General features: G+C 37.3%; 1 protein-coding gene across 9 annotated transcripts in view; it reads left to right on the forward strand.

Annotated features, from left to right (window-relative positions):
* The window catches only part of RYR2 (ryanodine receptor 2), a 449,014-nt gene that overhangs the window by 163,118 nt on the left and 258,414 nt on the right, over positions 1–27,482 (forward strand). For 7 of the 9 annotated variants that reach the window (XM_075412466.1, XM_075412469.1, XM_075412474.1 and 4 more), the window contains exons 4-7: positions 1,761–1,781; positions 19,919–19,993; positions 20,717–20,795; positions 21,677–21,789. In XM_075412466.1, coding sequence (XP_075268581.1) covers positions 1,761–1,781; positions 19,919–19,993; positions 20,717–20,795; positions 21,677–21,789 — 288 coding nt within the window. The remainder of the gene's footprint in view (positions 1–1,760; positions 1,782–19,918; positions 19,994–20,716; positions 20,796–21,676; positions 21,790–27,482) is intronic. The other 2 variants (XM_075412472.1, XM_075412484.1) reach the window with 1 other exon arrangement.

Here is a 27,482-nt window from a genome sequence, read left to right on the forward strand (position 1 = left end):
AAGGCAATTGATTGTACAACTGATAATGTGCATTGAGCTTTGAGTGGATTCTTTCTGACTGTGGCTGCCGTCTTCACTGAAAGTTTGGGACAGCGAGAATTTCTCAAGGCAAGGTAATAAAGCGTGAATCAATTCGCCTCTTTCTAGCATTGTCACACGGTCAAATTGCTTGTAACGCTACGTTCTTAGTGCGTATATGATTTTAACAAAACAAAAGATACTTCAAAAGCAAGGTAATAAATGAAAGACTTGTACATGATTCTAACTTAGCTATTCCTTACTCCCTTATTTTAGACATCGTAGTTGTGTTTTTTGTAGTTAGATTTAAATCATTGCTTGCTTTTATAACTTGCCAACATGTTATTGTATCTTCTCTTATGCGGCGTCTGTTTTAGAACACTGGGTGTTTTTCAGGAGGGATTTCTGTGGCTGTGGTTGACAACAAAAGTCACAGTAAAGATATAAAAAGAAAAAATAAAATAGAGGCAAATCACAGAATTTCTGTCATAAATCTAAATGCAGTCCAAGTTTCAGAAGAGAGGTAGGAATTGTCAAATTAACAAAGGATTATAATTTTATAATGTTAATTAGTGGACAGGTCAGATGGTGTTTTCTAACCTTTGTGTGCTAGCAGGAGTGAACAATGTTGAAGATATAAAACTCGATGTTAACTGGCATGTATATTAAAAAAAGTGAGAAATTTACTTTGAATAAAACTATTTTAATAGGTGAGAACTAAACACGTTGCCTTTTATTACAGAAATTTCACAAGTAAGCTGGAATCCAAATACTGCTGGTTTGAAAATTGCGCATGATTTGCACTGAGAGAACTTGAATTATTGCTGAACTTTTATGTGGCATCTGCTAACAAAAGGTCAATGTGTACCTGCAGTAAAACCACAGAAGGCTTGATATGCTGCAGTGTTTTCTATGCTAAGTCCATAGACATATACCTCAGATATTTCAGATACTTCAGATATACTGCTGTTTCTGCCAACTAAGTTTTTAACAGGTAGTGCCATACTAACCTTTCTCATAGCTGAAATATTTTCTAGCAGATATTCTCAGACCTTCCTGAGACTGTAAGATGTCCAAAGACTTTTTAGAGAGAGAGTAATTTAAAATCTGTTTGCTTAATGAACCTTGAAACAGTTTGGTTAATACAAAAGCTTAAGCTTTCATAGTAATTCTCTCATTCCCCAAAGAAAAAATTAATGAAGTTTTGGTGTGCTGTTCTCTGTCCTTATGCAAGATATTCTCTTATGCTTCAGGTTGTAGTGTCAAAGTTCGACAGGTACCTGCTAATTTTACCTTTGTACATATGGCATTCACTAAAATGGCAGATCTTGAATAGAAGCCACTAAACCTTTTGAAGTGAACAATGTTCACTGATGACAGAGCTTTACGCAAGAGAAAATGGAGGTATGTTTTGTGAGAAACTGTGTCCTGTAGTTTTGACTGGTTGGTACTGAATAAAGTGTGGAATTAATTCAGCATTGCTCTTCATTTGCTGCCTGTGATCTGATATTTAGATGGACATTTTGGACTGCCAGAATTTGAAGCGCTTCCCATAAAATAAAGACAACAAGCGAGGTATTGGCATTTTAAAGAGGAGGTGCCAGGACAGTAGCTTCCACTCATACGTTTTGTTTCATACTAGATACATTTCCGAAAATGTGAAATGTTAACTTCAAGATAGACTTTGATATGCTGTATTTAAGGAAAGAGATTTACTGATTTCTTGCTTTTTCTTTCTACAGCTAGTTGATGTGGAAAAATGGGTATGTGATTCTGTCTTTTATTCACTTGATCCCAAATGTTCCATGTTGCCACTGAGTCTAACCTGTCTGTTTTGGTACCCTCTGTGTTCATGACCCTTCAACTTGCATGGCTCAAAAAAAAGAGGCGTATACATAGTCATGTAGGATCTGGTCATTCCGGAATTGTCATACCAAATTTCATGCTACCATATTGACTTTTCTCTCTTTTAATTTGGTCATAGAATTGTGTAATATAAACATATAATTGCTGCCTGTCAGTTTTGGGCCTTGCTGTCTAATGTTATAACTCCATTCTGTAACCCACCTTGTGTTTTCCAGTATAGACACCGTAATCCTAAAATGCATGACAGTAAGATAGTTAATACTGATAAATAATGTGTGATGCTGTATCTAGCTGCAAATAATATATATAAGAAATATTTAATGATGGAGAACAGCTGCTACAGAATGAAAAAAACAATCATTCATAGATCTTAGCAAATAAAGCCAAAGCACAGTTCTCTGCTGAATGTGTTGTTAAGGACTTTCCTAATGTGTCTGTGTATACCATGAGTATTTGTTTGGGCATCTGGTGTAAGTCCTCTGTATGGGACATATTTACGTATGTTTTTCTCCAATGTAATCTCTAACATCTGCATATGTATGAGTTAGTGGTCATAAAAGTGTGTGTAGAATTGTTTGTTCACATATAGAATGTTAGAAGCCTCTCTGAAAGCTTGGACCATAATAGGCCTCCTTGATTTCTTAATACTTAATCAAAGCTGCAGATGACCAGAAACATCCTGACATCCTTTGGTATATGGCCAAGAACATAGCTAGAGCACTGGTCTCACTTTATTTCAGCCAGACGTTATAAAATATTAGTCTGTGATGATTACATGTTTGGAGTAAGTAGTGTCTTGAGTTATAGCTTGCTTGAGACTCCTGTAGGTAAGTACATTGTTTAAATGGTGGCTTAGGCTTTTCAACACCCTTGCTACTTGTGTATTCACAGCTATGTCATGTGACATGTATATGTAGATGTTTAGAATATTTATTGAACAATAACTATAGTTAAGTATTAATTTTAGCTAACTGTATCAGTATAACAGCATTATCTGTATTCTGTGAATCTGATACTTGTGAAATTTTTATATTAATTGATTTGGAATGTTTTTAAGCAGTAGTGATGGTCAGGTTACCTTCTCATTTTGTCCACCTTTTTAGTTATAAGAGGGGTTTGGTTCTAAATCTTTAGATTCTATGTTTTTATTTCTATGAAGAAGTTTGCTATAAAGAGAGAACAGCAATGAAAGGGAAGTTCAGTAGTATACAGGCACCGGCCTCATACTTCACAATGCGTGAAAAATTGTAAGTCAGAAGTTTATTGGTTACAATCTGACATGGCTTGGTTTTGATTGAAGTATTCAAAGAGTGTATTCTTGGAAAATACAGTATTACCTGCTTAAATACAAGTCAGAACTGCTTTTGTGGTTTTTACTCAATTTAGTAACATCAAAATCTTCTGCTTTGGAAGACTGCTCACAGAAATGTGTCCTTAAGCCATTTTAAATAGAAATGGTTCCCATGACAGCAGAGCTAAGTGTTTCATCCTGTGTTACATCAGCTAAAGGCTTTTCCTGATAGACCGATTCTGTAATCCAGACTACCTCCTATCTGATGGGGCTGGAGTGGGTGCTGGCTTTGCTTTAAATGTGAAGTTATTCTCTCTCAGATGGGCCCCAGTTTGCCCTGTAAAGCAGCTTTTAACCCCCTCTACAATTCCAGAGTGTTACCAGAGGTCTTACGGTGGGCTGCAGATGTACATACTGAATTGGTGCAGCAGAAGGCTGGCTCTTGCACAGCTGCGTGGTGACTGAGGACAAACACCTCATTCTAATACACATATTTCTTCATAAACCACTTTCCGATGTGGAACATGGGAGATTAATGCAAGTCTGTTCCGTTATGTCTGTGTATCTGTGGACACTTTGAAGCCCAAGCCCAGAGCCGAGGTTAGACAAGCTTCATGTCAAATTAATGACCAAATTAGTAACTGAGCCTTGCTGTAAGCAGTTTCATGCCATTGAAAGGATAAACTGAAGTCACCCGCTACTGAGCTGTTCCAGCCTGTAAAGTGTGCTAATGAAAATTTTGGAAGGGATTATTCCAGTTTTACTGTGCTTCTCCTGTCTAATGACTATCATTCTTCTGGTGATTTTGTTCCAAAAGCTTTATTCGACGGTAAGGCACGTGCTGGTGGTTGAAGCTAGGTAAGAGTAAAAGGGGCATAAGAGATTCCTTGAACCTTTGGCCTTTTCCTTTTGCCTCGCAGCAGGTGTGACTGAGAGGGCTTGTAGGTCTGCATCAGTGCAGAAGCAAACAAATTAAAGACATCTTGCCAGACCTAAGAACTAATGGAAGTGAGGCTTACCTTTTCCGTCCTGGCCCCCATTTCATATTTGGAAATGTCTTTTCTGCTTTTAATGAAACTACCAAAGGGGGAAAACCCCAACATTGGAACAAGGATTTACTAAATTTCAACTGAAAGTTAGAAGATACTGAATATATCATATTTACTGAGAAAATAACAGTAATGAAATAAGATGAAATTGAATATTGCATAGTGAAAGGAATTCCTTTCAATCTGCCTGTCATTTTTTCTGTTTTAATATATTTATGAAATAAGGGAAATAATTTTAAAGTGTCTGTTGCTGTGAATTAGCAACTATTGGTATTTGTTTCCAAATTTGAGATTTCAAGGTGGGTGTGGTTTACAATAAGGGTTTGATTTTTAAAGGACTTCTGTTCCCATAAAAGCACCTGAGTGTCTGTCTTGACTTCCAAAACAACTGCTTAGTACTGTAACAGAATTCAGTGTAAGGAGTGGGAATTTTCAAGGGCATCTATGGTTTCCAAAATGTGGCCTTTTTTTACGCATTTGCCTACATAAGGTTGGTGAATTACTCTCAGAAAAATATGGCATTAAGAGCCATCAAGGATGATTGCTTCGAAGACAGATTACTCTGAAGAGCTTTTTACCTGAAGGGAAACCAAGTGTATTGGCTCTTAAATTTAGAGTGCAAGGGACAAGAATTTTCATCCTTATACTGGCTAACGGCAAAGCTGTGCTAACTGTAACGTTGTAGGATTGTCTGCAACTTTTATATAGACACAGGAACCTCTTCTGCTGAAGGCAATGGTAAATCTTTTTCTCTCCCCCTCAAATAGTTACTATGTTAGTTCAGTTTTATGCTAGTGGTAAACTAATTTTCATTTTCTTTGGAGAAAAGAAACTTGCACAGTAAAGAAGCGCACTTCAGACACTTTTCGGAAGAATTGCTGTAATTACAGAGACTTCTGAGCTGAGAAGAGGTGAATAAATTCTGGCTTTGAGGACTGTGTGGACTGGATAAATATAACAAGAACAAGCAGATTTTGGCTAGAGGAAACAAGCTGGGATTGTAGAGTTTGAAGTGAGCTGCAAAGCAAAGCTTCCTCAAGACAAAGGTTGCAGTAATATGTCTTAAGTGCTATTAAAGTAATTAATTGCACATCCATGCTTTGTAATCAGTGTGATTTTTCAATCATTAAATGAATTATCTAAGGACTTGATTTTTTTTTTTTTTTGGAGAATTTTTTGTCCACACTAAGTTCATTTACTTAAAACATAGATTTATTTGTCAGTTTACTGTAGTCGGAAAATACGCTAATTGCACACAAATTTTTAATCCCCCAGTTTAAGAATTTGCATTCAGATTTTGTATACAACAGACTACAGAGGTGACTCAATGTAGGGAGTAATATCAGCAGTGTTAACGTAGGATCATTCAGTTATTCTCATACAGATCTTGAGGGAAAATGGGAGGAGATAGCACTGTGTGATGTTAAAATGAACAAGTGTATATAGGAGTGACTATGGAAATACTGCTTAAAATGCCACACCTATGGCTATAGCTTCCACCACATCTGCAGTTCCATCGTTAGTGACCTGTAAATTGTAGCAGATTCTAATTGCAGCCCATGTCTTATTTGCATCATCTAGAGAAAGTAATACAAACATTTTCTAAGTGCACTTTTTCTTTCCAGAAGAAATCTGTGCGCAAATCTGACTGAAACTTATTTTAATGTAATAGTAACATTTCTAGCTGTAGAATAGAATTCCTTTGGTACTTCTTCTTCAGTCCACATTATAGATCTGAGAACCTCAAGCTGTGTTCCGTGCATCAACAGTAACTACTGTGAATTGCAGCAAACTGTCTACTTTCAGTTTGTTTTCAATACTGCTTGATTAGGTTAGTATAAAGATCTGATATTTCTATTTAAACAAATACAATACTACAAGAATAGTACGAAAGATATAGTCAGGAGATAATCTCTGAAATAAAAGGATTTTAAAACTAATTTCAGCAATTTTGCTATCAAAAATTCCAAACAAAATAGCATTACTTTTTTGCTTTTTTCATCTGACCAGAGAGCCCAAGAATTAAGTTGGGATTACGATAAACTAGACGGTGTTTGAACAATTGTAGGAAGTGATACGCTATGTCCAAGGAGCCAGTTGTTAGTTACATTCAATTACCAGTCCTACCTCTCAGGATAACTTTTGCGAATATTGTATGCTAGAGGAACAGGTGTGTGTAAAACAGCACTTTCTGATTTCTTAAACAAGTGAATTCTAAAGGTGAAATGGTCATTGATGCATTTAGTCATTATATTTTGCATTTATTTCAGTAGGACAGATTTAAGAGACACTTACTTGTAGTCCAGAAGTATGTCAGAAGTCCGATTATTACCTTGCTTCTGGCTTCTGAATGCTCAATAGAGAACCTCCAGCGGATTTTTGAATTTCAATGTCTGATACAATATAGGTGTTCTGTACTTAGTTCAGAAGTGGTCAGCTCTTCAGATATTGAAAGTGCTTTAGGCACTTACGCTGTAGACAGTGTAGGGTTAGCAAGTTATTTAGACTCCTAATTGTAGTCAAGGCAGAGAATTAAACATTTCTAGTGCATAGCTCGTCCCATCCTACAGAAAATGTCAGCTTAGTAAATTAGATGAATAGCATTCCAGAAGTGACTGCGTCTTCCTTGACTGCAAAGTGAGTGAGTCAACGCAACTGAAATGTATGTAGTGCAAATAAATCTCATCCTTAATAACTCTTAAGACTGAGCTTGTTTTTCATAGTGTTTCATACTGGGTGTTGGATATATTTTTATGGTTTTTAGGGTGTGTATAATGTCGCATTTCAAATGCAAACGTGACCCAGCTCTACTGTCATCAGTGCAGCTCCACCGATGGAGTAGGAGCTTTGTGTATAACTAAAATAACATGTCATTGCAATTTGATCCCTTCTTTTACTTTTAGCTGAGTTACTGCTGAAGTGCACAACAATTTGTTGTACTTAGTGACTGTATCAGTCCGTCTCTTTATCGCTTTAACACTTTGGTGTCAGTGTTAGGAAAACTATACCTTTGAAGAGCAAGGGATGTTAGAATGACATTAAGAACAGTCCTATAACTTGAAATTTCTGTCTGTTTCATTTTCAAATCTACATTCTGAATTGCTAACTAACTCCAGATACTCATGTCCACTGTCATTCTGGGGCACAGAGAGTAAGTGTGAAGGAGCAGAAATTTCTTCCCTCTGCAGAGGATGAGTTGGAGAAATTTCTTGTGTAACAGCCAGTTGCCTACCTGATAATTTCTGTTGTTTTGCTTCAGAGGTTTTTCTTTGTTGGTTTGTTTTCCAAGTTGAAAGCTAATGCATTTCAAAGTAAGCATTCTCCTTTAGCCAAGAAAGGATTTGCTCTGAAAACCTCGGAGAATGTTCTTGCAGAAGGGTGTGAGCTGGAACCCTCTGTCCCGTCTGGCTGCCGGTAGCTGGGTGGCTGAGGGCATTACAGTTCACTGCAGGTGACTTCTCAGGCTTGGCCTGAAGTTGCACAGGACCATTTTCTTCATATTCCTGGACTTAAAGTGCTTTTAAGTGTTTGCCATGAAGAGAAAGCGTTTTTACAACAATTAAATTTGAGAAGGTTTCTTCGCCTGGTGTTTTGAAGCAGCAGGTGGGTATGTGTGTTCAGACTTCCTCCACTCACTCTTGTCTTCCAGGTTTTCTGGCTTGAGGGGGACTGTTCAAGGCACTTTCTGTCTCTAAGAATGACATGTAAATCATCTTCAAAATTATTCAGGATCCAGAGTAACTCTAAAGAACGTGATATGACAGATGCAAACTGATGACAATTGTTTCTGTCTCATTTGCTACAGTTCATTTAATATAGCAACGGAAGAGAATTAATTGTTAAATGTGGTCTTCCAAAAAATCCAGCACAGGAAGCTGCTGTATCATAATCAACGGGAGAGATAGACTATTCACTTTAATTGCAAGCTAGTTAAGAGATTACAGTCAAGCAGTTAAAATAAATGATCATAAAGAGAACCAGGAGGCTTCACAAAAGGACTGGTGTTTAATGTATTTGTAATATGGAAAAAGCAGTAGGGGTGCGTAGTTCTTAGAATAAAATTTCATAGATGAATGACAGCTGGAAGAGGCTGAGGTCTTTGATGGATCTAATCTCCTTGATAAACTGACAACATGATGGCAAGTGAAATTTAGTGTTGACAAATATAGAAAGGTTATATTAGAATTAATCAAGTAATTAACTTTTTCTTGTATTAATGCATTAACACACCCACCCCACTGTAGACAGCTCAGCAAAGACTTCTGGTTAGTTAAAAGCAAACAAAATATTGGGGTGACAAGAAATGGGATGAGTAAAAATGCCAAAATGATCATACTCTAAAATAAACGCTTGCTTTATGGGTGTGGTGGGCAGGGTGTATGATCTTCAGTTTTTGTCAATTTGTTTCCAAATGTCTAATGCCCACATAGACCTAGAAGACTTTTAAGGAGAGAAGTCTGTGAACATTTTGAGATCATTAGATTATACTTCTTTTTTTTGGTTTTGGTTTTTCTTTTTTGTTGGTTTTGTGGGGTTTTTTGGTGTGTGTTTGTTTTTGTGGGTTTTTTTTTAGCTAGAACATCTTGTACATCTTTGAGAACAGATACTTCTGTTTTAAAAGCATGTATAAATGAAAGCACTCAATCTTGCTTGGAAGCTCTCCAGTTAGACTCTCTTTTCATGTGGGGTAGGGATTTGCTGCCAGACTTCAGTCCTCAGCTTCCAACTTTGTGATATCAAAACATGAACTGAGGAGATCAAAAGAGGAAAAGGTGGCCATAGAGCTCTCATAAAGAAAAACAAATCGCTGCGTGTAACATAAAATATCACTCTCCTTTTATTCTTGAGCACCTCCATGAAAATTAACCTAAAAATTTCCATAATCTTCTGACATCAGTCATGTGGCACTGAATTTGTTATGTAACCAGTGCATGAAATGTTAGTAACATCTTAATTTTCCTAATTTATTGTGCATTTACATACGATGTGTTACTACAGTAGTGGTGCTGCTCTCTAGCACTGCGCTGTGAATGCAGGACTTTACGACTTGCATTGTGCTTAGTTAGAAACTCTCTGCAGAGCAGATTGTTTAAGATGATCGGTCATGGTACCTGTTTTACCTGTACTGTGTTTTATCTTAAAGCAATAAGTATTTGATGTGCTTAAAGTAAAAAAAAAAAAAAAAAAAAAAAAAAAAAAAAAAATTCTGAGAAAACTATTGCATAAAAAAATGATGAAGCCTTGTTCTGAGCAGCTGTTTTGCTTTCTAGCATGAGCTATAATTATGCTAATTGCAATGATAAATGTTGCTTTTAAATGTGATTGTAGTTCTGTGTGTCCCACTCACTTTTTCAGGGAAAACAAATCCCACTTTTAAGCACCTGAAAGCAAATATTCATTTCACATTTTCTCTTTTTTTTTTTTTTCCCCTTCTCATGGCTCTACAGAAATTTATGATGAAGGTAAGCAAGTTAAACATTTAGTATTATACTTTCTGTGAATTCCTACACTTTAATTTAGTTCATTCTTTTTCTTTATTTTAACATCAGCATCAAACTTGCCCTCACTAAAATAGCACATACTGAATTTTGTAAAAACATGGTTGTAGAAACCACAGTGACTCTAGTTTGTATCGGGGTTATGGTTTGTTCAGATCATGAAGGACTAAGGCAGACACCTTTGTGGAAAGAGGACTCTGGACTCTTCTCTAATTCTGAATTCATCCTTACCCTTTCAGTGAGAATGCAGCACTGTCTGGTAAATAAGAAATCTTGAGACAAGGAATAAATAACAAAAGTGACAGTAAAACGTTTGGGCATTTTGGAAAGCAGGGACAGGAATGCTGTTGTGATGGTCTGGTGTCTCAGTGGGGTGAGTGGGGAGCCCTTGGACTGGGGGTCACTGGCCCTTCACTGCCTCACGTCAGCAACCACGTGCAGGACCTCTGCTTCTCAGTGCTTTTTTTTAAAAAAAGAAAAATTATTTGTTAAGATTATGACTTAGTGAACCTCCAAACATTTTGAATAACTGACATTTGAATAATTGGCTGTGATTTTAGCCCAAGATGTGTTGGTTATCAGTTCTCTGCTTTTTCCTTTAATCATCAATGTCTGTTCCCAATTCATCTTCCAGAACGATTTGTTTACTGATTTTCATCCCCTAAGAGTTTGCTGTTCTGTGGTATGGTCTTGCTTCATTGTCACTCTCCAAAAGGGAGGAATTCTGGGCTAGATAAGCAGTGCTATTTTAAGGGCTGGGTTTAATGATGTCAGAGGAGTTTTCTTAGATTGACTCCTCTGCTGATCCATCTTTTCTTCCCACTTGGCTGTCTGTCTCTATCTGTGAGTTTCTTTCTTGAGTGAGAAGGATGATTCACATTCCCTGTATCATACAGCAACAGAAAAAGCTTAGGCACAGTCCTTAACCTGTGAAAAATTCCTCCCTCCTCCACTTACTTAGTTCTAAAATAACCAGGAAGATTTTTATTAATTCCTTCTATCTCCTGTGCAATGAAGGAGGAGGAATATGGGGAAAGAGAAATCTTTGCTAGGCTAAGGGAGAAATCAATAAATTTTATCCTCTTGAGCAGGTTTTTTCCAAATGGCTGAAAATGCTTGAAAGTAGGAATTTGTAATGGAAGAATTGCCTCAGCCATAAATATAAATGTTTGGCTTACGTAGAAGGCTGGAAACAGATGATCAATATTATTCATTTTTGATTTATTTTCACTGCTGCATCTGCTTTTCATTGATGTGAAGTTTCCCATTGCTGGGAGAGTGAGAAATATAGTATTGGAAATATTAATCATGAGGTATATTTGAAGTGTTTCTAATTATGTAGCTGTTTATTCTGCCTTCCGACAGGTCAATATTAGCAAAATTGGGATCATTTAGCATGGTGCTGGCACAAATGTGTATCATCATTACCAATGATTCCAATCTTTTTAATATAGATAGTAAAATATCTCTGTGTTATTAACTGAAAAAGACATGCTCATGATTTTTATTGGCCGGTTGATTTATTCAGGTTTGGATTTTTATGTGATACATATATATGAAGCATAATTACACATTGTAATGCAGTTTTCAGAGCAGGACATCCTTAGGAAACCTATAGTTCAGCTAAACTTTTTTCTGTTCTTTGGCTTGGCATAACACGTAAAATAGGAGGTAACTGCTGATCATGTCAATGAAAAAAGTTTTTTGTGTGTTTGTTTGGTTGGTTTTTTTTTATTTGTTTTATTTTGTTTCTTGGTTTTTTTTTTTGTTTGTTTGTTTTTTTTGTCACAGTGGCCCTCATTATTTAAGAGTAGGTACCAGCATACCTGAATTCTTGCAGCGCTTACTGTTTTCTAGTGAATTCCATGAATAAAAGTTGATTGACTAAATAATGATTCAAAAGTAAGGTGTAAAGACTCAAATATATATAGCATATATAAGGTCTTGATAGGTTCAACTTGCTGTTTGTTATTCTATTGTAGCATGGTATATAGGCAACAGGGAGACAAAGAAAGAGCTTTCAGACTGGTTTGAATTCGCCCTTTGGTGTTGCTGTTATTTGGTATGGTGAAGGGGTGAAGGAATATATTACCACAATGCCGAATGTTAGTGAATTGATTCACTTTGCATCTTTAAATTCTAAGCAACTAAATGCTGTGGGTTTGGTGCTGACCACTGGAAATGGCAGCCCAAGAGCACAGCAATTGCAGCCGGGCCTCATTAGCGTTTTTGGTAGAAGAATTCAAGGCTTCTGGACCTGGACGCTGTTACTTTGGAAAGGAAATTTGGTCTTTTTTTTGTGTCAAGATTTTAAAGACAGTGGATACTTCTATGAGTAAGAAGAACATGTAAAACTCCGTGGCTCACACTCTGTAGCTTTGCTTGTTGTCCTTACTGCTTGCAGCATTTTCAAGTTCTCCGATGCTGCTGGAGATGTAATTTCCCAGCGTTACTATTCCAAGAGTGAATTGTTTAGTTCTGCCTGACTAATCTTGTCTCACAAGCCTTCTAGCTCTGTTCCAGGGTTACCTCACAAGTCCTGCAGTGACTCAGCCTGTTTCCACACATTCCGTTTTCACCACTGCTTGGCATTTTCTGGACTCTTTGACCAGCATTCATCCCACAGAACTGAAATGCCTGATTTAGAGCCATGGATATCCTAAGCTCTCCGTGTAACCACAAGCAGAAGCATAGGTATCATCAAAAGAGTTGCTCAGATTTTAGGTGCATTGATTACTGTCCAAAAGTGCCTTTTTCTCTCCACTGGCTCTTTAGTTGCCTTAGGATAAATTAATCTGAGTTTGTGTTTTGTCATCAAGAAATGTTTTTAGCTTTTCATAAGCTGTTACTGATCATGCTGGTATTGAAAGAACGAGCCTTCCTGTGTTTTCCAGCTGGCTGTTGTCTGGTAATGAAAGAAGCTCTCATTAGCCATCTGAAGTTGCGTTCAGTGTGAAAAAAATTAGACAGTGTTATGATTTTGGGGAGTAAGAGATCTAATCGAACACTCATCTGTGGTGGTCTCTAATTCTCGTCAGCTTGTAGGATTGCATCATCACTGCTGACTGTAGATAAATACTGGCCTGCATCAGCAATGGTCTAGAACAGATTAAAAAATTGCTTATTAATAAAGAAATAAATAAATGAGTAGTTTTTACATTGCTATGGAAACATCATTTTGAGCATCCTCTCCTCTACAGAAATGGTTGTAGCATCCTGCAAATATTTATGTGTAGAACCATATCCAGATGGTTTTAGACTGTGGGACATCCTTCCCTCCTATTACTCCCAGTTCCTTTTAGTCTTTTCCCAATTTCTTTCTCTTCATTTCTAGTTCTGCCATCATGGAGTTTTCCTTGTCCTGAGTGAGGACTCAAAAGCTTTCAAGATCTAAGTTTCTTCCACATCCTTTCAGTACTTTTCTATCTTTCAGATTATTAAATGGGAGCCTTTCATTTGCTTAAATGCAGGAAGCCCTAAAGAATTTTATATAAACAAAACATGTGTTCCTCGTTGTATACTCACAGTTTTCTGTCTAAAGAACAAGTTCAGGTTAAATATTTGTATTAGCCTGCTGGTGTAAAAACTTTTCTCAGCCTCTTGGAAAAAGGCATGGACACCTTACAGCTCTAGTCTTGACAGAAGTGGTTTCTGACTGGGAACAGCATAGTCCAGGGCCTGATTCTACTTTTACTCAGAATGCATGGTAGCTGGTTTTTTTTCAAGCCAATGCTTGTGATCAGACCCATGTTTCCTATTCCTATTCCTATTCAATTTCTAATGGATCAAAATCCAATTTCAGAGTGTAATAACCAGCCCTGAATGGGAAATTTGAGAGCCCCAACATGAGTCCCAGGGAAGGAACTTTGAGAAGGCTCCATCGCCGGTGGGTGCCATTCCTGCTTGGTTGATTTTTTTGGTGGTGAATGTTTTTAATTTAAAAGAGTTCAAAGCAGGCAACTGTAGGATATTCTGTGTTTAATTATATAGTCTACTTATGCATTTGAACTAAGTGTCTAGATTTAGAGATGGGATTTTTTTCTTCATTCTGTAGCTTTTTAACAGTATAAATGTCATAAAATAAACTATGGAGCTTCATGAAACTTAGAACAAACTCGTTTTGTCCAAAGAATGATTTTGCATTTATATTTGAAAAGGTTTTTACGGGAGTGTAGCTGTCCTCTGTTTGACGTGGTGTTGTTTCCAGCATCTATTTTAAGATGGCCATCATTAGTAGCAACAATTAGCTTTTCCCCTCATCCAAATGTGTCGCACTGATGTTTAAATATGAAAGTTGGCAATATTTTTATTTTAATTACCAAGTTGGTATGTTTTGAAATCACTGTTCCATTATTACATGTTGCAGTTTTAAGCTACTGCTAGCATTTTAAGTCTGTGACAACAGTAAATTCAGTAACGATTGATTTCCCCATCGGCTTTGGAAATAAAGTGTTAGCTTAGGCTTTGTTTCAGAGGCTTGCTCCATTTTAATGAAGCGTAAGTACTCAGTGCCTTAAAGGACATTGTTTTACTCCAGTGTAAATACGAAATAGCCTCTAAAAGTCATATCTGAAACTTTTAATGTTATCTTGCATTATTTGCCTTGGAAAACATTTGTGAAGAAAAACGGAGCACATTGCTTCTGTTATTGTACAGCTGCTCTCGCATGTTAAAAATTTTCAGTGCCATGAAAATAGTTGTGTAGTGTATTTTTAGAAACCCATTCAGAGCAGTGTTCAATGGTCCTAAGTTCCATCTAGGCCATTTGGGCCGGGGTTTCCTGCGGCCGGATCTGGGACACTGTCCTGATCCAATGTCAGGGAGGTTTCGATGCGATCCCAGGAGATGAGATTAAGACACAAACGCAGTCATATGCCGTGCAACCTTGTAAACTTTATTTTCGGTGAACCAGGAATCAGAGGTCTGGTGGGAACGGCAGCAGGCGGGGAGAAGACGAGACAGAAAAAAAGAAAAAAGGAGTAAAGGCGGGAAAACCCCAGCGGGCGAGGAAAAGAAGTACGGGGGGGGGAGGAGAGCAGTTACCACCACCACGGATTCGACGATGTCCAGCGATGTCCGGTCGGCTCAGTCTCTGTGCAGGCATGGAGGAGGAGAGCAAGAGCGGAGCCCAGCAGCGAGGCGGCGAGGAGGAGAGCAAGAGGGCGGCGAGGAGCATGTGCTGCCCTTTTATAGGGGCATTTGCGCATGTGCAGAGCATGTCCGCATACGTGCAGTTCCTGCCATGCGTGCTGCCTGCTTAGACAAGTCTGTTCTTGCCCGTCCACAGGCTTCTCTGTGCGCAAGCGCTTTCCTGCAGGTCGTTGTGGCGGTTTCTTTCCAGAGGCCAGCAAGAGATGACAATGGCAATGTCGAGACAAAACCAGTTTGTAGCGGTCTTCTACAGGCACAGAGGAATACCAGGCTAAGGAGCTGGTTGCAGTCCGGTGTAATTTACCATTAATGTAAATCACATGGATTGAATTTTTCAAGGATGTACTACTGATGTCTTGTAGCTTATTGTTTCACTTGATTTTTTTTTTTAATTTTTTTAAGTCCATCAGAACTATACTTCCTTCCAATCTAGTCTGCACTGTCATTTTCCCCATAGCATGTGCCACTCATTCCATTCTGCTGGTATGGGCTCATCACAGAATGAGGCAGGAAAAGCCATTACATCGTTCTTAAAAACTCACTCTGTTATCTGGTATGATTTTCTAGAGAGGGTGCTTCAGTTCCTGTGTTCTTGTGACATAATCAGTATTTTTCAATTGCTTTCATGGATAGCTAGAGCTGTATGAATAGCCATGTGCTAAATGCAATTCTTGTCAGGCTTTGTCAAGCATTAGATTTCTGAATAATGACAATGTTATAAAAGCTTTATCTGTACATGCACAAGACACTGAAGTAACTATCCAGTTTAATTACATGCTTGTCACATGTTTGTCTTTCTCTGATACCTTCCTGAAGCTTGTACCACCTTCTGTTTTTGTACATTTGGAAATTCTGTAGACCTGTGAAAAAAGCCAGCAAAGAAACATCAACATTTGCTTGCAGTAGAATACTCATTGGTCTAATAAATGTTTTCTCTAGTGGAAATAAGGTTCCTCTATTGAGAAGAATGGAAGCATAATTGCTATTTGACTCAAAGTCTCCTTGGATGCCACAGGGTGTTCACTAGTGTCTAAAAATAATCATTGTAAGTGAGGTTCCCAGAAGCACCAATGACTCCAAAACACTTTTTCAATGTCACCATGATTGATTTCCTGCAGCTTCGCATGTCTGGCCACAAGTGTAGCAATGCAGCCAAAGGCACAGCGGTGCAAGTGCTACTGTGTGAATTAACGTCAATGGAAGTCCTGTTTTAATCTGTCAGGTGACTGCATGTCTGTACATGACAGTTGGGTATATACAAAAGTGTACAAGTGTAAAGAGTTTGCTGGCTCATGTATAACATATCTTACTGCAGGATTGGTATTCGCAGTAAAATATATATATATTTGTTCAATCTAATTATAAGTGTTTCATGTTATGCTGCTTCCATCATTTGCAGATTTTACTAGATGATTTGTAGGTTGAAGTTTTTAAGTTCTTTTTGGCATTTTAATCCTATTTCTATTAAGAAAACATGGAGAAGAAATATTTTCCAATTTTAACTTATTTTCCTTCTTCATATTTGTTTCAAGATAACACTCTTCACATCAAATTAAGCAGCTCAGATCTTAGTAGCCTATTCTCATTGCCTGGTCTAACAATACGTTGAACTTGACAGCTGTTTATGTATCGTGAATGCTAATTTCTTCAGTTCTAGTTGTTGTTGTTGTGTTCTAAATTGCCTTTGCTTTGGCAGTGGCTTTGAGGTAATGAGACGACTCCAAATTAATCTTGTATTCCGGCTGCAGAAATATTAGACTAGAGATAGGCAAGTTTTCACAAGCAGTGTGAATTTGCCATATATGCTTTCCATCTCAATTTATTGACTGTAGTGTTTATGAGTTCTGAAGGCTTTTCAAGTTTTATTCTGAATCCTAATTTCTTGGAGGATAAAATGAGGAAAGGAGTTTTGCGTTCATAGAACAGATACTGCTGAATGGCATAGCTTGTAGAACTTCAACAGATAAATTATTCTTTGAACAAAAATGCATTTTTCTCCAGCCTGGTTTTATTCGGGGAACATATTGTCCAACTTAGAAATTACTCTGAAAATTTTAAATTAAAAACATAAAGCAAATAATACTCATGACAAATAACGTGGTTGCTAGAAACTTGCTTCCATTATAATGCCATTCATATATTTGTGCAAAAATCTGTGGGCATTACAGATTGAATTAGTCAGGATTGTGGCTTCCAAAAAGTCTTACTGGCAGTGTCTTCTGAAATGCTACTATTTGAAAGTTACTAGAATCTTGGTAAAACTTCAGTTGGCACACCTTATCTTGGAATGTTGCATCTTTGCCATAGAAGTCCAATTGTGAACTTTAAAATTTATTTTATTTTAGATTTTTTTTAACGTGGAACATTTACAGTTCTCTGCAACATTCTAAGTAGAAACGGATTATTTTGAAAATCAAAGGACTTTTTTAGTAAACAGTCATGGCCCAACAGCTACTTACTATGCAGTTTCTGGCATGAAATAAAATTATGAGTATTTAGTTACGAAATGAGCCTTTAAAATAGGAAATGAACTTATGGGTACATACATATCCTGGAAGCTAGGCTCTAAACTGGAAGGCAGTTTCGTAGTACCAGCTTCCTCTTCCAGTCTCTCCTGTATTTTTCTGTGTTTCATCTTTTCACTTTCCCTCCATGTGGATGGCTTGATTGTAATTGCTTCTCAGAAATCTTTAAGTGGAAAATGGTTGAAATGTTTTTTGCAACTCTTTGTTTTCTGTCAACGAAACAGAAACAGCAAGCTTGCTTGCATTTTTTTTTTTAATGGGCAAAGTAATTTTGGTTAAAAAGAATCACTTTAATCTTCATGGGAATAATTATTGAAAAAGTCCTTCCCCCATTTTTCACAAAAGTGATTGAAATATTTTGGAATCAACCGTTCTCCTCTTTGGCTACAAATGGGCATTGAACAAAATAAGTGCTAGACAGATAAATCAATATGGCCAAGACAAAGGGAAGCTAACATAGCTGTAATTTTGTTGATCACACTGTTCCTCTCATCTTTTGTACAACAGGCAACCAAGTCTATATGTTAGATATGAAATTTATGGCTAGTATCACAGAAAATTTTTGATAAAAATATCCGTGACATTTCTAACTCTTATCCATATTTATGACTTTGGTTGGGTAACTTTGCCTGCTGTTGATAAAACTTCTGGGTAAACCTGAAATATTGGTAAGGCAGTATGTTCACAGCAGTTTTTGCCCTTTTCCCCAATGTGGTGAGCAGCAGATGTTCAGCATTCATCTTTGACACAGTGGGCCTGACATTATCAAGTGTCTTGTTATTTCCTTGTGCCTTTGGAAGAAGTGGTGGTTGTAATGGTAGTTCCAAGCTATATCTTCTTGTCTTACTGTCAGGACTGTGTCTGTGACAAAGACCATGACTTTTATTCTTATGTAATAAAAATTCATGTCATTCAGTCTTCCAGAGATGATATTTTGTTGAAAGTCAAAATATACCTTGTATCAATCAAGCTGCTCTCTTCTCAAAAAATAATAATTGTAGCACTTTTAAGAAACTGCCAGGAATTTCTGCCTTTTATTAAGTGGTTGGTTTTTCACCACCTATTGATCTTTTTTTTTTTTTTTCCTTGACCAAGTAACTCAAAGAACAACAAATATTATGCTAATGGATAAAAAGTAAGGAAGGACAGCCAGTGAATGAGGAGGGGAAATAATTGTGTGTTGCCACCATAGCCATTCAGTTAAATTGATCTTCAGCACTGAAATGAAGCTGCCAGAGGGATAACATAGTATGATTGTATCCCACTTATTCTGTTATGAATCTGATGCTCCACTGAAACAGAAGATCAGTCTGCTGTGCTAAAAGAAAAGGTATACATGCTCTACGTAAGAAATTGAATTAGGAGTCCTATATGAAACAATCCTGCTGCTTATGGGGTTGTCACATTTATAGAATGAAAAATATGTATTTGTCGATAGTGCTCGAAGAGTGTGATGTGCATAACGTTACGCGAGGTGCTCTGTCAGAGGAATACAGACTTACACTCTTGACAGTGTCTTGGCTGACAGTCTCTGCTCCTGACCAACGTCAGTCAGCTGCATCTCAGCCTAAGGAATTCATGAATCTTCAGCAGTAGTTGAAAGGTTGATCATGCTTTAACAAGATTTATTTGTTCTTTCATGAGTGGTTAAACTGATTATAGATAAACAGAAACCGTACAGAAAATATTGTGAAAAAAATGGTTGCAGTTGCTTGGGATAAAAGTGAATTTTGTTACTTTTATTTTCTTTCACTTAAGATCTATGCTTCATTTCTCAAGAGGAACATTTACTTGGGCATGATTTCTGAATTTTCAGAACCCCCAGATCCTGTTGAATTTGCTTGGATGTCTTTGAGCACTTACCTGGCCCAACAAACAATTCTGTCTAATAATGTTTAAACACGGTGGGGCAAGCAGTCCGCAAGTTGATGATCTTTAGTGTGGCTGATATATCATTAATACTTTCTGGTAAAACAGGGACAATACTCAAGAAGCTCCCTCAGCATACCTTCTGTATAGAAAAGTATATAATTTGGAGGGAAAACGGGGGAGTATGGAGAGATATAACAATAGATAAGGGTGTGGAGGACAGTGTGACACACATCACAACTGCTCTTCTCTAGAGGCTGTGTGCTTTCAGCCCAAGGAAGAAGGATTCAAGCTTCTAGAATACATTTTATACCAAACTGGTGACAGTACAAAGTACACCATTTTCTCTCATCTCATTGAGCACTTCTATTAGAAAAAGTCAGTAGCTTCTAGATTCAGCTGTCCAAAGTCTACCTTGGATCTGTCCCAAGGACTGAAATGGTCAATATATTAAGAGCTAATCAAAACTAAAGAGAACATGCATAAAACTATCTTCTTGAACTAATCCCTGAATAGTGTTTTATCAAGAAAAGGACTCTCTGTCACAGGGCAGATGCAGATTGTCCAGAAATTGATAGGATTTCTTTTTTCTTTCTCAAAGGCCCCATTTCATTACAACATACCAGTATGACACTTGTCTTTATCTTTCAGTCTGCTCAAGGTGGCGGTCATCGAACACTACTCTATGGGCATGCAATCCTGCTGCGCCATTCCTACAGCGGCATGGTACGTAACAGAAGTTGATTGCAGCAATGATTTCTTTTTTATATGAAAGTTATGTTTGAAAGTGCCCAGACTCTTGCCATTTACAGGTATCTGGAGGGTTATTCACATCAGAGAAGCAATTTACCCACAGTTAGTGGAAATCTTTGTGAAAGTTAGATGCTTGGAAATATGAAACCAAGCTGATTGTATCTTGGTGAATGCTAAACCTGAGTCTGGCTCCATAATGATGAGTTCTCTGTTTGTCAGTCTATTTTGAGTTGGCGATTTCTCATTTCTTTTCCCTGGGATATTGCATAAGCTGCGACTGAATCCACAGCTGGCATCTGGCTGGCAACCTGAACCTATGTTGGAGACTGAGTGGAAAAGGAAATTCCTTCTTGCACATGTTTTGGACAAGAGCCTTACTCTTCAGTTCCCTGATGAATTATACAGGTTCCAAACTCCTCAAGTGAGGCTTCATGGACCTGAACTTCGATGATACCAGCTCCTTTATTTCCACTCTCACTACTGCCGTCTCAGTGGAAAGATAACCTGGATAGACTGGGATGTTATTTATATCCTTGAGTGCCATTCAGTTTATCAAGCGTGTATGTTCTTGATAGTAACTACTGGGGATAATTTAAGAATAGTTAATCCTGTGTTAGTAGATTGATGGCTTTTTACATTTCACTGGATTATTGGATGTGAGCAAAATTAGTTATGCATGCTTTTTTCTTTTGATAGTATCTATGCTGCCTCTCTACATCTCGATCTTCAATGGATAAGTTGGCATTTGATGTAGGATTGCAAGAGGACACAACAGGTAAACACTACTTTAAAAGTTTATGTAATGAAGAATACTTTCAGTCAAAAATCAGAATTGAGACCTGTAAATACATATAAATCACGTAAAAATTAAGATTATTTTAAAGACTAAAGAAGCAACAATTACACCAAACTGATGGCGCTGTAGGTTTGGTGTAATTGTTTAATTAGAAATAATAAGTTTGCCTGGTTTTAGAGCCTTGCTCTAGCTAGGAGGAATAACAGTAATAACAACAACAACTAAACAGTTCCAAGATCAAAGAGATTTTTTCTGAAAAGTTGATGCTTTTTTTTCAAGAAGTATATCTAAAAGCAAGGTTTATCATGGGAACAAAATTTGTGACGTTAATACCTATAAATGCTCTGGGGAGTTAGAGACACTAACAGTCAGTAGAAGTGGAAGAACATAATTGAATCTGGATTTATGAGATTTTTCAAATATTATTTTAAGCGATATTGCAGAGGCTTACTTTTATTGCTCTTAGTGATGGGTTGCTCCACTTCTTTGTCCTAATTCTCAGCAGAATATGCTTTGATGTCTTTCCCAGAACCTGGACCCAAGGTGACAGGGAAGCTCTTTAGCAAAAGCAGCCTGGACCAGGTTGCCTAGAGAACACAGAGCGCCGCCTCCTTACTCGCTCTGGAGTCACAGTTCCAGAGGTCTTGCTGTCTTCTGCATGTGTGTATTATTTCCAGCTGAGTTTCTGACAAGGTGGTGCAAGGAAGGATATTAGTTATTGAAAACACATGGACGCTTGGTTTACCCAGCTGAAAACTGGGTCAGAACTTTAGGACTGAGATAAATGTGGAAGTAATGGCAATAATGCTGGGCATTTGCTTTCTGATTTCTTTCTTTGCTTTTACTCAATAATTATGTAGGTGAGGCATGCTGGTGGACCATCCATCCTGCTTCCAAGCAACGATCAGAAGGAGAAAAAGTGCGTGTCGGAGATGATCTTATTTTAGTCAGTGTCTCTTCAGAAAGATATTTGGTAAGTTGTCTAAGAATATCTGCATAGTGCAGAGAAGTGTTATACTAAAGTCTGGTTTCCATTTCCACCTCCACAAAAGATCGCTTAAGATGTTTAAACTGGTATTTGATACCATTTTTGCAAACCAAGATGCTGAAGCTCTGGGAGGTGTGACACTAATATGTGACTAATCTAATTTGTGTTCATTTCAATAATGGAATAGAAGTTGAAAAATTTAGTAATGAAGAAAAAAAGAAAATACAGAAAAAAGAAATCTGTCCAAATTGCATAACTGAGGTGTTTAGAGTCCTAGGAGTGTTCAGAGGTTAACAGCACTATCATATATGAATTAAAACTTTATACCAAAATTTTGGAATATTTAACTGTGGGCTTTAAAAGGTCCATATTTTCTTAGGATTAAGTACAGCTACTGACGTCATAATTAAATATAGTTAAAATCCTTAGTAATCAAGTATAATTGAAATATTTTAAAACTTTCTGTGGTAGCTGCTTTTTATCACTGGTTTAAATAACTTTCTCATCCAAGTATCTCCCATTTGCTGGGAAACTCTTCAATGCTTGAAGAATAATTTCTTTTTGTTTTCTTGGTGTTGCAAGCACCTGAACTATTATACCTGGAAAAAAGAAAAAGATTAAAATAAGAAGAAAATCAACGTGCTGGAAGCTTCTGTAAAATCAGCCCCAGCGATCGGCAAATGTAGCTACAATTAAAAAAAAGATCTTCAAAGGGGAAGTGTTTTTAGCTTTGTCAAGAGGACTGTCTCAGATCTGCATAGAACATTAAAGTTTATTCTATATAATTCAATTTTTTATAGTATGAAATGACATTTCTGAAAGTTTTTGGCAGTATTTAGAGAAAGAGTGAAGAGTTCAATATGACTTCAAAATAATTTTTTCTTTTTGGTAAAATTGAAAATATTCTCTGTTCTTTTAGAAACACATAGAAAAATGAGAATATAATTATTAGAATATAATTGTAATTTCTGATTAGAAGCTCAGTAACTCATTTAATGAGCTATTTTTTCTAAGTAGACATTCTGACAACTTTCCAATCATCTTTACATTTCAAAATTATCTGTGATAACTACTTTTATGAGAGTTGTAAATAGGCTTACTGGAAAAGCAACTTAATGTGGACAAAATTAATGAGAAATCTAATTTAAAGACATTGAATTTTTTCAAATTCATTGAATTGCTGAATTGGGATGCTGATGTTGAATTTTGCTCTAGATTATGTCTCTGTGTAGGCATATGCCTGAACTCAGATTTACTGCCCTCTAATCAGTAAATCAGATCGGCCTTTTATATTATTTGGGGTTTGTGCCTCAACTGTTGATTCTCAAGGCTGTCGTATGTACTTCTGTACAGCAAGAGACTGATTTTCCTCAGCACATGGTGTTAATGCATATACCGCGTCTTCCGTGCAAAATACCAATATGCAACAAATAAATTATATTTTCAGTGTAGAGAGAAATGACACATATCTATTTTCGTGATATTTTAATCTGTATATTATAGTCTTAAAATGGTTTACAGCTAGATTTTGATTAATAGTTATTAAACCTATTCCAGTTATTCAGCTCTGGTTTGATAGTAAGAAGGAGCAAGGATTCATCAAATTAATTTTGCTCTTACATGCACTCACCCCCACATTTTTATGAACAGATGTTTTTCCAGACTAAATTAAGAGCTGGTGAACTACGTAGCTTCACAATCATAAAAATATTTGTGTTTTTGCTACCTACTCAGTAGTTACATTAGCACTGTAAATAAAGCAGTGATACTTCTATGAAAATTCAAGCAGTTGGTAAAGACTAAATTAGCCAGTTACCGGTGAGTGAATATTTTACATGAAAGCTGTCTGTCCATCTTAAACTGTTCGCCTTAATCCTGTAGGCTGTCTACACAATAACTTTGAAGGATGTACCTTTAAAAATGATCACAGTATTTTAATTTGGAATGCAGTGTCATGTTATAGCCCCTATTTTCTACAACAGTTAAAAGAATGTAGCAACTGATACCTTTTACAATAGGACTGTGGAGAGAGAAAATTATTATTATGAATCTACTTGGACAGTGAGACCAAATAGGCCCCACTGAATCCAGTTGAGGAACACTTTTTCGAAGGGTGAGGAGTTCCTCAGAGAGATCCCTTGACAGAGAATAATGTTCAGCAGGATGCTGAGGGTGAAGCTTACGTGCATTGTGTACTTATGGTTAAAACATTAAGAAAAGGTAAGTTTTCTATCGAATGTTATGTGTCAATATGCTGTTAGGAATAGGGCTGGAATGTCACCTTTTTGTATTGCAATATTGCTCTACATTTTCAAGCAACTGGCTAATTATCTCCAAATTAAGACAAACGGGTTAACAGTCCAGGGGCAAAGATGTCCATGTAAAAACAACAGATGAATTGAGCTTGTTCACAGGGCATGGCTTTTTCAAAATGTAGTCAGAACTTAGTTTAGTTTGTATAATGAACTATGTTGGCTTTATAAGTTAGTCTTCCAGTTTTCAGAGTGCAGCTTAATTACTTCTTTTTTTTCCGCATTGACTTTGTGACTTTATGATCTCACTGTAGTCAGTAGATCAGTGTTTAGGCTTAATTTGATTAGCAATCACTACTAAACCATTTGGACAATGTCAGGACTTTCCTATAGTTCCGCTTTGTATCAAGGAAAGATTTTGGGACAATTGGCTTAATTTTTTTTGCCCTGAAGAGTCATGTCTTTAATTGCAGTGAACAAGTTCTAAACTGATAGGAAGAATAGTGTTAAAATAGTAAACTAAAGGTCCAGAGATGTGGATTTTGACGACTCACAGCAGTGTCCCTGGGCAAGTCATTCAGTTGCTCGGACTCTTATTATCCCTACCTGTACAACAGGGTTTTGGATGCTTATTTTTCTGTGTAGCGTTTCAGAGGAAAAAAGCACTTCCATAAGTGCTTGTGCCATGATGTAATGCATGAGCTGCGCTATTACCTGATCCTCCAGAGAGGAAACTTGGCTCTGCTGAACCCTTGTAGCAGAGAACAAAAAGCTGCTCTGCTGGAAATCTTACCACGGTTAAAGTTCAAGCCAGCGTTGCTCGGTTTCCCTTCTTGAGGCAGTGCAGCACAATGAACAGATGTACTATTTCCAGCAGGTTTCCCCAGCTTGTGCAGAACAGTATGTACCACTGCACTGAGGTTTGCCTATGCCTATTGTAAATTATATACCATAATTGCTTTCAAAATTGCCAATTTTCACAGAAATTCAATGAATTAGAATTTCTTTCAAATTCACCAAACCTCTAGATAATTTAATCTTTTAAGCACAATTCAAGAAAAATGGCTTAGATGTGACGTTGAAATACAAAACTCTTAAGTGAAGACAAAAGTGAAAATTAGTACAAATGAGGTCAGTGTTATTCTGGCTAAGAAGTCAGGAGAGAGGAAAATACCCCAGCTTGGAATCTACAGTGCACAGATTTCAGTAGAATGCAACAATTTCTGCACTATATCTATGTAGTTACTGAGTTGCTGTCCTGACTGTAATGCTGATCTGCAGCTGCATTATGCAGATCTGTTAGAGGTTCATTTTTTACTCTTAAATGACCTTTTTTAATTTTTTTTTTTTTTTTAATGCTGGAAACTAATATGAAACTAATTGGAAACTTTCCTTTGAAGCGTGAGCTTTTCCTTGAAGATTTTTATCATGGTTAACTGATAATAGAGTTCCCTTTCAAAAATAATATCATCCAAATTAGATCAAATTATTTGAAAAGTGGAGCTAATAGCTGCCATGTGCCCTGAACAGGAGGACAGGTTCCCAAGTATTGGAAAGGCACTCCCTGTGCATCTTCTTGCATCAAATACATTGTTGATTTTCAGCTCTTAGTTTTATTTCTCTTATTTATTATCACATACTTGGGACAGCTTCTAAATATCTGTAGCATTTGTTGGTGCAGTAGTTCCAGGGAACACCCCGCAGTGTGTGAGGTTTTTATGTTTGTTTGTTTGTTTTTTTCCCCTCTAATTTTTAAAATTTTATTCTCCCCACCCCTTTAATTTTTCTTCTAGAGTATGAAACTCACTAGCTGGACTTTGCTTTCTTCTGTGCATAATTCCATCATTTATTTTTTGTTGAAAAATAGTAAAAAAGGATTTTCTTAAAAAAAGTATGAATCTGCATAAATAAACCTGAAACTAGTGGAACAAGGTGGTATTGAGCTGCTCTGTTACACTGATCATAACACGGTTCCCACAGAGTCTTTATACAATTTGAAATGTTATTGTGGAGGCTGGTGGATCTTCCTGATAATTAAAGCTGTCAAACTGCTCTGCCTTATAAAATCCTGCTTCCAAGTGCTTATAATGTAAAAAATTACTTATTAAATACACTAGCATCTATTTCTGGTTTTGTTTTTTTGTTTTTTTTTTTGTTTTTTTTTTTTTTTAATCAGTCTGAGATAATTTTTTTAAGTTCATCCAGAAGAGGTCAGATGTCACTGAGCTTGAAGACAGGGAAGAAAAAAAATATTTCACATCATTAAGAAAATTCATCTCCTTTTCTTGAAAGAGTTGAGCATCCAATGCTTTATAACAAACACAAGAAATTAGAAGGAGTGTTCTTGTTATCACAGGTGTACTTTTTGCTAACTTAAAAGAAAAAAAAAAGAAAAAAGGTAACAAGCCTCTCCTTGCTTAAACTTAGTAAAGAAATAGTCTCCTAAAATAATGCAGCTTGGTCTGGAAGAGTTTTAAAATTTTCTTTTGGTAGCGAAAAGCCTGATGACTTTCTCTATTTGCCATAAGCTAGACCTCTTGCACCTCCCGTGTGTTAATGAGCTGTTTAAATTCCCTTTACAGCGAATAATTAGAGTCACCCCAACCCTGGTGGAACCAGATATTTCTTGTCATGCATGGCTCAAGACGGGGATGGAGTCAGGTGTTGTATTGACAGCTGAGAACTCAGTGTTTTCTGTGCTGCCAGTGATCTGCTGTCATTCAAGATATGTGGAGGAGGAAGCTATGAGAAAGTAGAAGGAACAAAAGGCAGGTGATGTAGCAGGGACAGGAGCCTGGGACTGAGGTGGGAAGAAGAGAAGCTGAGTGGGATTTGATGACTGGCTGAAAAGAATGGCAGCTGAAGGTGGGCAGGCAGGCAGTTAAGGGACCAACAAATCATCCAGGGCAAGAAGCTGGTGACAAGGGAGGAGTGGGCGCCTGCCAGTGAAAGTTGTGTTAGAAATTTGGGGCAGAAAACCGGTACTGTTTTGGCAGGGAGAACTGATAGGAGAACCAGTGGAGTGGGACTGGGAATGAAGGACAACGAGAGATCTTACAGAAGGAGTGAGCTGGCTGGGGAGAACCGAACCACTGGACAAAGATCCGGAGAGGGTGTCGTGCGTGGTTTAGCCCCAGCCCCAGCCAGCGGTCGCTCTCTCGCTCCTCCTCCCGGTGGGGTGGGCAGGAGAATTGGAAGAAAAAGGCAAAACTTGTGGTTTGAGAGAAAGACAGTGTAACAGAACAGCAAAGGGAGAAGAAAAGAATGACAATACTAGTGATAAAAAGAATATACAGAGTGCAATTTTCCTACTGCCCAATGCTCAGCTCGCTCCCAAGTAGCAAAATTACCCTCCCCCACTTAAATGCTGCGCATGACGCCGTGTGGTATTGAATAATTGGTTTGATTAGCTGGTTTGGGTCCGCC

The sequence above is a fragment of the Opisthocomus hoazin genome, chromosome 2 (genome assembly GCF_030867145.1).
Source record: "Opisthocomus hoazin isolate bOpiHoa1 chromosome 2, bOpiHoa1.hap1, whole genome shotgun sequence".
Lineage (NCBI taxonomy): Eukaryota > Metazoa > Chordata > Aves > Opisthocomiformes > Opisthocomidae > Opisthocomus > Opisthocomus hoazin.